The following is a 12408-nucleotide window of genomic DNA, read 5'->3' on the forward strand; positions in this document are numbered from 1 at the left end:
ACGTCAGTTCCCCCCCACACACACACACCGCTGGATTCGGGGGCACTTTCTAGTGTGTGGATTCATAGAATTTGAGCTGAAAAGAAGCATGCCGATATCATCTGCCCACAGTTTCAATAAGGCCAGGGGTTTCTTCTGAGTGGCAGACTACTTTTCAAAAGTGATCTTACACAGAACCCCAGTAAGGGGCAGATAGGGGGCATCTGCGTGTGCATTTGGGGCCCCCACGGGAACCCTGCTCACCACCACCCCCCTTCCTTCCCTCCCCCACCAGTCCCAGATCAAGCCCCTTTGCTGCCCATTTCACAGCTCAAGAGAGGGGTGGGGACCAGCCCAGGTTCGCAAAGCAGCTCAAGGCAGAACAGGACAGGAACCCCATTCTCACCGTGGGAGCCTTCTGCCTCTGGTCGTCCTGGGAAGGGGGAGGACTGGGGCGCCACCGGCCTCTAAAACTCCCAGCTGTCTCCCCATAGGGACACGGGGGCTCTGCCTGGCCCAAGAAGATCTTCTGGGCTGTCAGTGGAGGGTGGGTGGTTTCTCCACCTGTCTGGGGGCTGAGGGCAGGCCCACAACAGGTGCTGTTCCTGGCTCTTCCTCTTCCCAGCTGTGTGGCCTTAGGAAAGCCTTTCTTCCTCTCTGTGCCTCAGTTTCCTCGTCTATGAGATGGCTTCATCATTGTCCCCCCTCACAGCATTTGTGGTGATTCCACGGGGTGTGTCAGATGCGGTGCCTATTGTGTTGCAAACAACTAATAAAAATAATGACAACAGGGGCGCCTGGGTGACCCCGTCAATTAAGCATCCAACCCTTGATTTCAGCTCAGGTCACGATCTCACGGTGCCTCAGATTGAGCCCCACGTCAGGCTCTGCACTGACATCGTGGAACCTGCTTGGGATACTCTCTCTCCCTCTCTCTGCCCCTCTCCCACTCATGCTCTCTCAAAACAAACAAAATCATAAGAACAGTAATAATGACAATAACCACAGCAGCTAAGCTTTGATGAACAATGACGGTGTGCCGGGCGCACTTGAGTGCCGCACAGGCGGAAGCTCAGTTAACCCCTCTGAACCCCCACAGGTGGGGGCCAGCCCTCAGCTAGTTTTAGGAAGTATCTGAGGAAACCGAGGCACGGGGCGTGGGGTGGGCACAGGGCCCTTCCCAAGGTCACACAGCTCAGAGGAGGCAGGGGCAGGACTCAAACCCAGGTCTGTCCGAGCCAAAAGGAGGCTGCCCCCTCCCTCCTGGCCGCTTCCTGCCCTGCCCTCCTCCTCTTCCTCCTCTTCCTCCTGCCTCGGAGAGGAAACCACCAGGCCTCCGGCGGACATCCCTTTCTCTCTGCTTCCTCTTTCCCACACTCCGGGGGCCCGGGCTCCGGGTTCGGGCCCCTGGGGTCCACGCTGTAGCTCCTTCTGCCTCTTCCAGCCCCGGTGTCCTCAACTATAAAGTGGGCGCGGTGCCACCCCCACCCTGAAGAACCACAGCACGCGGTCAATAGGTTGACAGGGATGCGCCCGGGAGAAGGGGCCTGGCCGTCACTCAGGCTCGCATGAGCACCTACTGCTGCACAGGCTCTGAGAACTGCCCGACCCGCAGTTCTGCCTCCCGGACAGACCCCGGGCCCAGGTGGGGAGCTGGGGGCGCCCGAGGCCTGGTTGCCTCTTTCCACAAACTGGGTCCCCCAGACTGTCCCCGCTGGACTGTGTGCTGTGTGCGGGTGGGGCCAGGTGGGCTTCCAAGCACCCCAGGAGTGGCTGCTGCCTGGAGACACGTGCCTGAGGCTGCCCCTCAGCCCACCCAGTCAGCACATACCATATCCACGGCTTCTCCCACACCATCAACCCTGGGGGCAGGTGCCGTGGCCATCCCATCTTATAGATAAGGAAACCGAGGCCCAGCAAGGCTGAGTGACTTGCCCAAGACCATCCAGCTCAGAAGGAACAGAGCGGGAATGGCCCTGAACCATAATGTCCAACTGCCCCCCCCCCCAGCGACCCCCCTAAGTCTAGCGGCCCAGCCACTCCCAACCAGACCACTTCCTCCTGGGGGTGCTCATGGCCTGTGGTGCATGTGGGGGGCTCAGAGCTACGGGCCGAGTCCCCGAGGTGCCCCCCCATCTCCTTCCTCTACCTCTTCTCCAGGCCAGGGAGCAGAGACCAAAGGGCAGAGTGTGCTGGGTGAAGGGGACACTGGCCAGCCCCCTCTGGGCCTCAGTGTCCCCGTCTGTAATAAAGGGCGCCAGACAAGATGGTCACAGGGAGCCTTTCCTGGTCTGAGAACTCCAAACAGATGCCCCCCACCCACACGAGGCCACTGGTTAAACACACAGCCCCCAGGAATCATAAGTCCTTCTGAAGGAAGGACCACCACACGCACCTTGGGTTCTGATCCCACCCCAGCCACTCCAGATCTGTGTGACCTCAGGCAAGTCACCCACCCCTTCTTCACCTGTATTGCCCCATCTATGAAATGGAGGTAATCCCAGTAGTTCTCTCATAGGGCTGCTGTCAGGAAAGCCAGGTCGGTAAGGTCCCTGGTATAGAACAAGTCCCAAATAAATGTTGGCTAAAAGGTGAGTAGCTAGAACGCCATCACCCCGCTGTACAGATGAGAGAAACTGAGGCTCAGCCCCCAGACCTGGCGGGGCTTTGAGACCATTTCTGCCAACCCAAGCCTGGATATATGGGGGAACCGAGGCCCAAAAGAGCAAAGGGTCGGCCCACATGCCATAGCCAACCTAGCCATGCTTCACCCCTGGCCCGGTGGCTGCTTCTGTACTCTCTTCCCTCCCCTGGGGCCTCCACACCTCCCGCCAGGCTCTTCCTCTGCAGAGCACAGGCTGGGTCACTCTTTCGATCCACGGACTTCATAAGAGAAACCAGAAATCTGGATTCTTCTGTGAAATCTTTACATTTTGTTTTGAAATATTTTTCCTTTTAACTGCTGAGTAGATGGCACATCTCGGGCCTGACCTGCCCGAGAGCTGACACTCTACCCACTGTGGCTCGAGGAGCCAGCTGAAGAGCGTGGCTGGGGGCTTTGAGGTGGGAACCCCTTGGGATCGGGGTTCCAGCCTCCTCAGCTGCATGACCCTGAGCGAGTCCCTTTGCCCCTCCCAGCTTCAGTTTCTTCCCTGTCAGATGGGCCAGTGGCCTCAACCTCACGGGAAGGACTTGAGATCAAGTGTTTAGGGCAATGCCTGGCACACAGGAGGTGCCCATTCGAGGTAGTAATATGCTGCCCCCATCCTAGCCCAACCCTGGGCACGCCCAAGGAGGGGGGGGTTGCCACAGATGAGTTGCCACGAAGACTAGAGGGTCCTGAAGGAGAAGAATCGTGCCACGGTCCCCCATGGGCAGCCCTAAAGAGCACAGGGAGCCCCAAGGGGGTTCCTCCAGCCCACCGCCACTGCTGGGTAGTCCCGGCAAGCGTCTCAGCCCACGGGGCCCAAGTCCTCCGAGGGCTCCCACTGCTCACAGAAACTCCCAAGTCCTTACTGTGGCCACAAGGCCCCCACCTAGCCCAGCCCCAGCACCTTTCCAACCTTCTCTCCTCTTGTTCACTCCACTCCAGCCCCTGGCATTTGGTTGTTCTTTAAAGTCTCCTGGTTTGCGGCCACCCAGGGCCTTTGCCCTTGCCATTTCATTGACCTGGCACTCCTGCACCCAGATCTTCCGGGACTGGCGCCTCTTCCCACTCGTGTGTCACGCCCTGCCAAAGGCCCTTCGGTGACCACCCCCCACGTGGCAGCAATCCCCAGCCTCTTCCTGAAGGCCAGAGCACAGAAGGGAGGCCCATCTCCTGCCCACCTGCAGGGATGCCACCGAAACCAGAGAAAGCTGTGACTTCTCTGTCCATCTTTAGACACTGGAAAAAGCCGGTGTCTCCTCCAACTACCCTCCAACCCTCCCTCCCCCCACCGCAGCCTGACTGTGGCCTCCACTTACACCCCCATTAGCAAGGAGCTCCCTCCGCCTGCAGCCCTCACGATGCCCCTTGAGGCGACTGCTATCACCCCTGCTCACAGATGAACAGACCGAGGCTGAGTGGGGAAGAAGCCGACCAGGGTCGCGCAGCTGCTCAGAGGCAGAGGTGAAGCTGACCCGTGAGCCCCTGAACACCTGGCCTCAGACTCGGGAGGACATCTGCTTGGCTGAGGCCCTAATTCCGTGTCCCGGGGCGGCTGCGCTGTCTCAGTTCTGGTCCTCCAAGCCTCTTCCTGCTTTGGGCAGCAGGGCCTTCCCCAGGCTGGTGCTGGCACCCTCTTAGTGACAGAGTTTGGGTATGAATCCAGAGCTCAAGCCCTTAACCACCCACCACCCACCGGTTGCCAAACCTTCAACCTTCCTTTTCCTTCTGTCTAAAGCTGTTCCTATAAACAACTCCAGGGTCAGAGATCGAGGCTACCCACCTGGCAGGCATACTCAGTCAAGACTTAGAGTCTAAGTATCCTCAGCCCAGAGACTAAATGCCCCAAGTCATTTAGGGAACATTCGGGAATAGCCCCCAGACTGTTCCAAACACAATGGGAAGCTGTCGGAAGGGAAGCGGCTGGAGCTGGGCTGCCCCATCGAGACGGATACTCTGGGGAGGGGCCGGAAGGGGCCCTGCCAGGGCCGTTTGCTTTGTGGGAGACCCTCCAGGTCTCAGAGCGACCACCGAGCCTAGGACAGAGTCCCAAGGCCCAGCTCGTGCTCCCTCTCAAATAAATAAATAAATAAACATTTTTAAAAAGTTTAAAATGTAAAGATTTTTACATCTTTAGTAAATGTAATCTCTACCCCCGACATAGGGCTTGAACTCACAACCTCACTGACTGAACCCCAAGGCTTGACTTCACCAGGGCCCGAACACCACCTCTGGCCCGTAAGGCCTCTGACTGGGGCCCCACCATCAGGGCTCCTGAAGAACAGCAGCCTCGACAGGGTGTGCCAGTTGGACACTGAGAACCCAGACCAGCACTGGAAATGAATGCGTGTTCTCAGCCCCAAAGTCCTTACCGGTGTCACCCATCAGTGACACTGAGTGCTCCACGTGCCAGGGACTCTCCGTTGACACAACAGTGCCACAAGGCAGGAACTATGAGCAGTGCCATTGCAAACAGGAGGAAACTGAGGCTCAGAGAGGTGACGTCACTTGCCTAAGGCCCCAGAGCTGGCTTTCCAAGATGGTTATTTTAAGCAGAAGTTGTTTCTTAGGGGTGCCTGGGTGGCTCAGTCCGTTGAGCATCTGACTCTCGATTTCTGCTCAGGTCATGATCTCACGGTTTGCGAGTTCAAGCCCCATGCTAAACTCTGCACTGACAGCATGAAGCCTCCTTGGGATTCTTTCTTTCCCTCTCTCTCTGCCCCTCTCCTACTCGTGCTCCCTCTCTCAAAATAAACAAAAAACAAAGTTTTTATTTATTTTTATTGTTTAAAGATTTTTAATTTTTTGTAATGTAATCTCTACCCCCAACGTAGGGCTTGAACTCACAGCCCCAAAATCAAGTGTCACACACCCCACTGACTAAGCCCAGCCAAGCGCCCCAGAAATTGTTTTTAAAAATGAAGTTTTATAGGGAACCCCATGCTGTCACACAGATAAGACCATGTGTTTGGGCCGCTATTTGCCTTTCGTGGTGCCATAACCTCAAGACTTTAAAAACAATGAGAAGAGTTTTTATCCGCACTTGCGTTTTTCCAACAGCTTCCCATTGTGTTTGGCATAAAACACTAACTCTTCCCGTGCCCCTCTGACCACACATACCCCCCCATACCCCACCTTCCCTCCCTGTGCTCCCAGCACATTCTTCAAAGCACACAGAATGCTTACCCATCTCAAGGCCTTTGTCCGTGCTGTTCCCTCTGCCTGAAACACTGAGTCTTTTTTATTATTATTATTTTTCTAAGATTTAGTTTTTAATCTCTACACCCAACTCGAACTCACGACCCTGAGATTAAGAGTCACATGCTCTACTGACTGAGCCAGCCGGGTGCCCCAACACTGAGAGATTCTTAACTCAGGATTAAGACTGTGGTTCGGAGCACCTGGGTGGCTCAGTCGGTTGAGCATGTGACTTTGGCTCAGGTCATGACCTCACGGTTGGTGGGTTTGAGACTTGAATTGGGCTCTGTGCCCACAGCTCAGAGCCTGGAGCCTGCTACAGATTCTGTATTTCCCTCTCCCTGCTCATGCTCTGTCTCTCTCTCTCAAAAATAAATAAACATTAAATTTTTTTTTTAATTTAAATAAAGACTGTGGTCCAAAAGTCACTAGCTCAAGACTCACTAGGAAACTTTGGCAATTAGGACAGTGTGGTGTTAGCCTAAGGAGAGACACATGAGCCAATGGAACATAAGGGAGAGTCTTCCAGAAGCACACAGGTTATCCTTTATTTAGTATAAAAGCAGCATTGCAATCCAACAGAGAAAAGATGATCACATCGGCAGGTAGTGCTGGAACACCTGGAAGAATCATGACCCCTGCCTCACACTGTACATAAAAACTAATTAGAGATCGATCTTGGTCCAAAATGTGAAGGCTCCCCAAAATAAAGTTTCCAGAAGAAAAGACTTTTTAAAAAGATTTTCACGACCCTGAGTAGGCAAAGATTTCTTAAATAGGACACAAAAAGCACGAGCCATAAAGGAAAGCAATCGATAAACTGGACTTCATTAAAAGTAAGAATTTCTGTTCATGGGGGTGCCTGGGTGGCCCAGTGGGTTAAGCATTCAGACTCTTGATTTCAGCTCAGGTGCTGATCTCACTTGGGACTCTCTCTCTCTCCTCAGTTTGCCCCTCCCTGGCTCACGCTCTCTCAAAATAAGTATTAAAAAAAAAAAAATCTGTTCATGAAAAGATTCCATTAAAGAAGAAAAAGGCAACCCACTGAGTGGGAGATGATATTTGCAATAAAAGGAAATATATCCCAGATATATAAAAACTCTTATAAAGCAATAAGAAAAGGAGAGACAACTCAATAAAAATAACACACACATCATAACAGAGTTCATTCCAGTGGCCAATAAACTTATGAAAAGGTGTTTAACCTCATGAGTCATCAGGGAAATGCAAATTAAAGCCGCAATGAGAAACTAGTACACATCCACTAGAAATGGAAAAAAAAAACTTTCATACACTGCTGGTGGGGACATAAGATCATGCAACCACTTTGGAAAAAGTATATGAATTTCTCATAAACACGCACTTACCATATGACCTAGCAAGGCCACTTTGAGGAATGAGAAATGGACAGAAATGGAGCACGTGTGCACACAAAGAACTACATGCAGATTTCATAACAGCATAAAAGTCCCAAAGTAGAAACAATCCAAATATCCATCAACAGGTGAATGGATAAGCTAACTGTGGTACGTCCATACAAATGAGCTACTGATGCACACGGACAAGTCTCCCTACAACGTCATGCGGAGCAAAAGGAGCCAGACGTAAAAGGCAACATGCTGCGCGATTCCATTTGTGTGCAGTTCCAGAACAGAGAACTGGAATCCCCAGAGTAGGAGTCAGGGGAAGGAGGGGGTGGCCGAGGGGTTACAGACATGGAGGAGGTGGGAGGGAGCCCCCCAGGGTGCTAGGTCACTTGGGTGTGCACAACCATGGCAACATGGGTGGGGCTTCAGATGCACTCCACCCACTTCAGTGTATGCATGGGACGCTGCCCTGAAGTTTAAAGAGAAAGGTACTTTACATGAGAGGATTCCTTGCCAACCCTCCATTAGGGCCCCTCAGTTATACTCCCAGGGGCCCCACTGCTTTTCCTTTAGAACACAGTATATGATTTATAATTCCATGTTCTTTTGTGGGTTTATTCAACGGCTCTCACTAAGATGCCAGTTCCCCAGCACCAGCATCTGTCTGGTACACAGTAGGCACTCAATAAATATCTATTAAATGAATAACTAAGTCTTCTCCATTCAGACCTTGACCCCCAAGGGCTAAGATTACATCGGCTTTGCGCCATCTCTGGAAGCATAATAGAACCACAAAGAGAAAGGAATGAGGTGAAAGCCACGTGGTCTCATCAACTTGATACATCTGAGTCACAGATGGAACTTGTCAGGTGTGTGGAACACCTTGACCCTTCAGCCTCAACTGCACAGCTGAACAAAGTTGTCGAAAAAGAAAAAAAAAACACACACACACAAAATTTTTAAAACTTGAAATAAGACATCAACAAACCATGGGACTTGCAAAGGAATCCAAGTGACAGTTTTGAACCCCCTAAAAAAAAAAACCCTCCTATTTGTCATGGTCAGTCTGGGCCAGGGTTTTCAAGGACGTGGACCAACCTGTCACAGCCCACATGACACCCACATACAGTGTCTCTGGACGTTGTACAAAATCCCTGCCCGGTACTCCTCAAACCTGCCATCAGAAACAAGGAAAGCCTGTAGAACCTGTCAAAGCCATTAGGCCCATGAAAAGGGACCCGACAGTTGAATCGAATACGGTGCGCTGGAACCAGCAAAGCGATATTAGGGGAAACGCAAAATCCAAAGAACTGCGCAGTTCACAGTAGTGAGCAACGCTGGGGCCTCAGTTATGCAAACACGTAGTAACGTACGACGTTAACAGGCAAAACTGCACGTGGGGTATAGCTGAACGATCTTTGCAACCTCTATGCAAATTCAAAATGGTCTAAAAGAAACACTTCGTTTTTCAAAAGGCCTGCTTTCCTCTGGGTGCTCTGCGGCCGCCCGCCGGGACCGTCGCGCGCCCCTCTGAGCGCCCTGCGCGGGGAGCTTACCTTGGGCGGGTCGAAGAGCTCCAGCACGCGGTCCGCTCCGCCGTCGGGGCCCCGGGTGCGCCGCAGCGCCAGCCGCCCCCGCTGCCAGCGCGCCCCGCTGTCCATGGACGCTTCGTCGGCCAGGCTGTAGCGCAGCGCTGCCTCCTTGAGGGCCTCGGGCGGCGGCTCGCGGGCCAGGCTCCAGGGCAGGAGCTTCCTGGCCAGGCCGGGCCGCGCCGGGCCTTCGCCCGCCTCCCCCGCGGCCCCGGAGGCGGACAGCTCCCCGGCCGAGCCGCGGCGCAAGATGTGGCGGAGGCTGTGGCGCAGGTGCTGGAAGGTGCAGGCGGCGGACGGTCGCGGCGGGGCCAGCTCCTCGGAGCTGCGGGCCTTGGGCAGCGCGGGGGCGGCGGGACCGGGGCCCGACTCGGCCGGGGACGCCTCGGCCTTGGCCGGGGGCCCGCGGCCCGTGTCTCGGTAGTCGCGCGCAGGCGGCGCGGCCCGGGACCCCGGCGGCCCGGGCGCCCAGCCGTCGCGCACCTCGCGGCAGAAGTAGCGCTGGAACAGGTCGGTGAACTGCAGCGACACGAGCTCGGCGCGCAGCGGCGCGTGATGCGGGTGCTCGCGGGCGAAGAGCCAGTACTGCCGGGCCAGCTCCCGGGCCGTGGCCACCGCGTGCAGCTCGCAGAACTCGCTCCAGCCCCGCGGGGACGGCGACGCTGCCGCGGCCGACGAGGAGGGGGCGGATGCAGAAGAGGCCGAGGAGGGCTGCAGGGTGGGCCCGTTCATGGCGGAGACGGAAGTGGGGCGGCCGGGCTGAAAGACACGGTGGGGTGGGCAACAAAGAAGTGAGCAGGCACACGACTACTTGAACCCGTCACCGCGAGACACGTTATTCACCAGGCACGACATCAAAAATTGAAAACGACCATTAATACCCGGTGCTGGTGAAGATGCGTCGAAATGTGCACTCCCCTACGACGTTGCCGGTATCCTTAACAGATACAGCCTTTTTTGGAAGGCTGCTTGGCAGGCTCGGTTTCAGACCCAGGAATTCCACTCTCAAGTATTCAAGAGAATGCTTGCTCACACGTGCAGAGAGGCACTTGCAGGACAATCCCCTACTAGATGTTTTCTGCCCCCATGTATATAATAGGGAAAAAGTAGATACAACTTAAATGCCCATCAGTCAGAGACTGGTAAAGCACACTGTGATACATCTCAGCTGGAATATTCTGCAGAAATGGAAAAGGTAGAGGGAGGTCTATGCTACCACCCGAGGAACAACGCAGACTCTGTGATCCAATTTACATGAACACACACAACACCAAACTGCCAACTTTTTATGTGTACATAAATGTGTTTAAGTGGTGGGCAAGAAAGGTGTGGCTGGAGGAAACCCACCAGAAACAGTGTTTCCCACAGAAACCTGTAGGAAAGAACTAGAATTGGAGTTTCAGGGGGAAAAGTAACCAAGGAATATTGCTGCTACTTGTCTTCAGAAAATATGGTTAAGAACACGGAGCCTATGTCAGATGCCAGCACCACCACTTACTAGTTACGTGACTTTGGATGAGTTATTGATTTTTCTCTGCCTTAGAACATGATTGCACCTGCCTCATAGGAGTGTCATGAGGATTGAGTTAATAAATGTAAAGACCCTCAGGACTTAGGAAAAGCCTACTAAGGGCTGGCTGTTATTATTATTTAAATATTACAATGAGAGTGTATCATTGGTGTCAATAAAAACATAAAACAATGAATGCAAAGGAATCAATTAACAAGACTCACAGAGGGGTGCAAAGGTGTTTCCTGCTCTGATGGGGGTATGTCAGGACAGGCAGATCCTTGCCCACCCGTCCCAACTGGGGCTCCGTTCTCCTCCCACCTCCATGGCTCCTTCTTTGGCGGCACACAATCAAAATGGCAGAAGCCCCCCACCCTCTGCTGTCCGAGGTGCTGAACCCCAGACCTCTCTAATTACCATCAGTACCGCCTTTTCTTCCAACTGGGCCTGGGCCCCTGCTGGGGACCATATAACCATGGCTGCTTATCCTCCCCACACAAAAACCTATTACTAAGGGCCTACTCTCACATGACTGGACCTCTCCAAACCCCAGATTCCTCGTTTGTCGAGTGAGGAGCGCCATGGTACCCACCTCATGAAATGGTTATAAGGAGTCCTTGAGAGACTCTCAAGGTAGAGACCTGCACCTGGAAACTGAGGATCTTTCTGCCACACACCAGTGCACAGGCCCCTTCTACTTGTGACTCTGTGCATGGTCAAGGTGGGACAGACCTGCTGGGAAGCTGCAAAAACATTGAGGGCTGCCCCTGCCATCTCTAGGCCATCGTGGTGACCCTGCAGCTAAATGCAGCAGGACACCCCAGACGGTGTCAGTGGGGAGGGCGCTCTGCACAGAGTTAACATTTTTGCACATCACAAGGTCCTCAAAACCTACATTCAGTGAGCACTTTGCACACAGTAGTTAGTAAAAGCTGCCAGGCAGGAGGGAGAGGAGCCATATAGGCCCTTGATCGCCACACTCTGCCCAACCCACCCTCCCCCCGCCCTCTAGCTGAAGTGGGGCAGCGAGGGGCAGGGGGGTTACCTGCATGTGTGTGTGTGATTTGTCCTCAGTTAACCCATGCCTCCACACAGGTGAGGCAAGCACCCTCCTCCCAGGTTAGGGGGCCCAGAGAGTGCTCGGATTCCAGACTCAAGCTCCTGCCCGCCTGCAAGACCCTGTATGATCCGCCCCCGTTCATGCCTGCTGCCTCTGGGCGATTGCCCCCTTTCAGCTGCACACAAAAGGCAGCTTCCCAGAGCCCACCAATGGAGTCAAGTCCTGAACTTGTCCTTCAGCACACTGGTCACACGCTATCACTTTACAGCTATGATCGCTTAATTAGTGGCTGTCTCCCCACCAGACTGTGAGCCTCACAATCTGCTCCCTGCTCTGGTCCCAGTTCCTAGCATGCGGCAGGAGCTCAACAAATGCCTGCTGAATGAACGAACGTATGAATACAAGAGGTCAGCTGACTTTGCAACCTCTGGCTCCTCTGGCAGATGCCCAGTGGCCAGAGCCCATCAACGACCCCCCTCACTGGGCCACTCCCCACTCCCACCCCCACCCGTGCAGCCTGGAATCCCTGTGCCAACTGCAGGGCCAAACTCTGACAGGAGTTTTCTGGGAACAGTGTGCCTGATCCACGGCCCCTCACTGCCCGGGTGATGGCCGGCAGCCCTCCTCCCCACACTTCCCACTACAGCTCTCTCATCAGAAATGCAATGTATTCCAAGCACCTGCTGGACATCAGGCATTTTCCTAAAGCATTAACTCTCCCGAACTTCATGACAGCCCTAGGAGGCAGGGCCTATAATTGCTCCCACTTTACAGTTAGAGAAACTAGAGCACAGAGAGGTCCCACAGCTGGCAATTAGAAACTCCCACAGAAGTCACCCCCAAAACGCCTGATCCGGGCCTGAATGCGCACCACGAGGAACACTCATTTCCCGGTGAACGGTTATTGAATGAACGAGATCCAGGGGTGCCTGGGTGGCTCAGGTCATGATCTCATGGTTCATGGGTTTGAGCCCCATGTCAGGCTTTGTGTTGCAAGCGTGGAGCCTGCTTCGGATTCTCCGTCTCCCTCTCTCTTTGCCCTTCCCACACACGTGCTC

The 12408-nt window shown here is 54.1% G+C and overlaps 1 protein-coding gene across 2 annotated transcripts in view; it reads right to left on the reverse strand.

Moving 5' to 3' along the window:
• The window catches only part of SH2B3 (SH2B adaptor protein 3), a 38856-nt gene that overhangs the window by 19240 nt on the left and 7208 nt on the right, over window positions 1–12408 (reverse strand). For both annotated transcript variants that reach the window (XM_030336251.1, XM_030336250.1), the window contains exon 2: window positions 8748–9539. In XM_030336251.1, coding sequence (XP_030192111.1) covers window positions 8748–9512 — 765 coding nt within the window. In that variant the 5' untranslated portion in view covers window positions 9513–9539. The remainder of the gene's footprint in view (window positions 1–8747; window positions 9540–12408) is intronic.

Source organism: Lynx canadensis, chromosome D3 (genome assembly GCF_007474595.2).
Source record: "Lynx canadensis isolate LIC74 chromosome D3, mLynCan4.pri.v2, whole genome shotgun sequence".
In the NCBI taxonomy this organism is placed as follows: Eukaryota; Metazoa; Chordata; class Mammalia; order Carnivora; family Felidae; genus Lynx; species Lynx canadensis.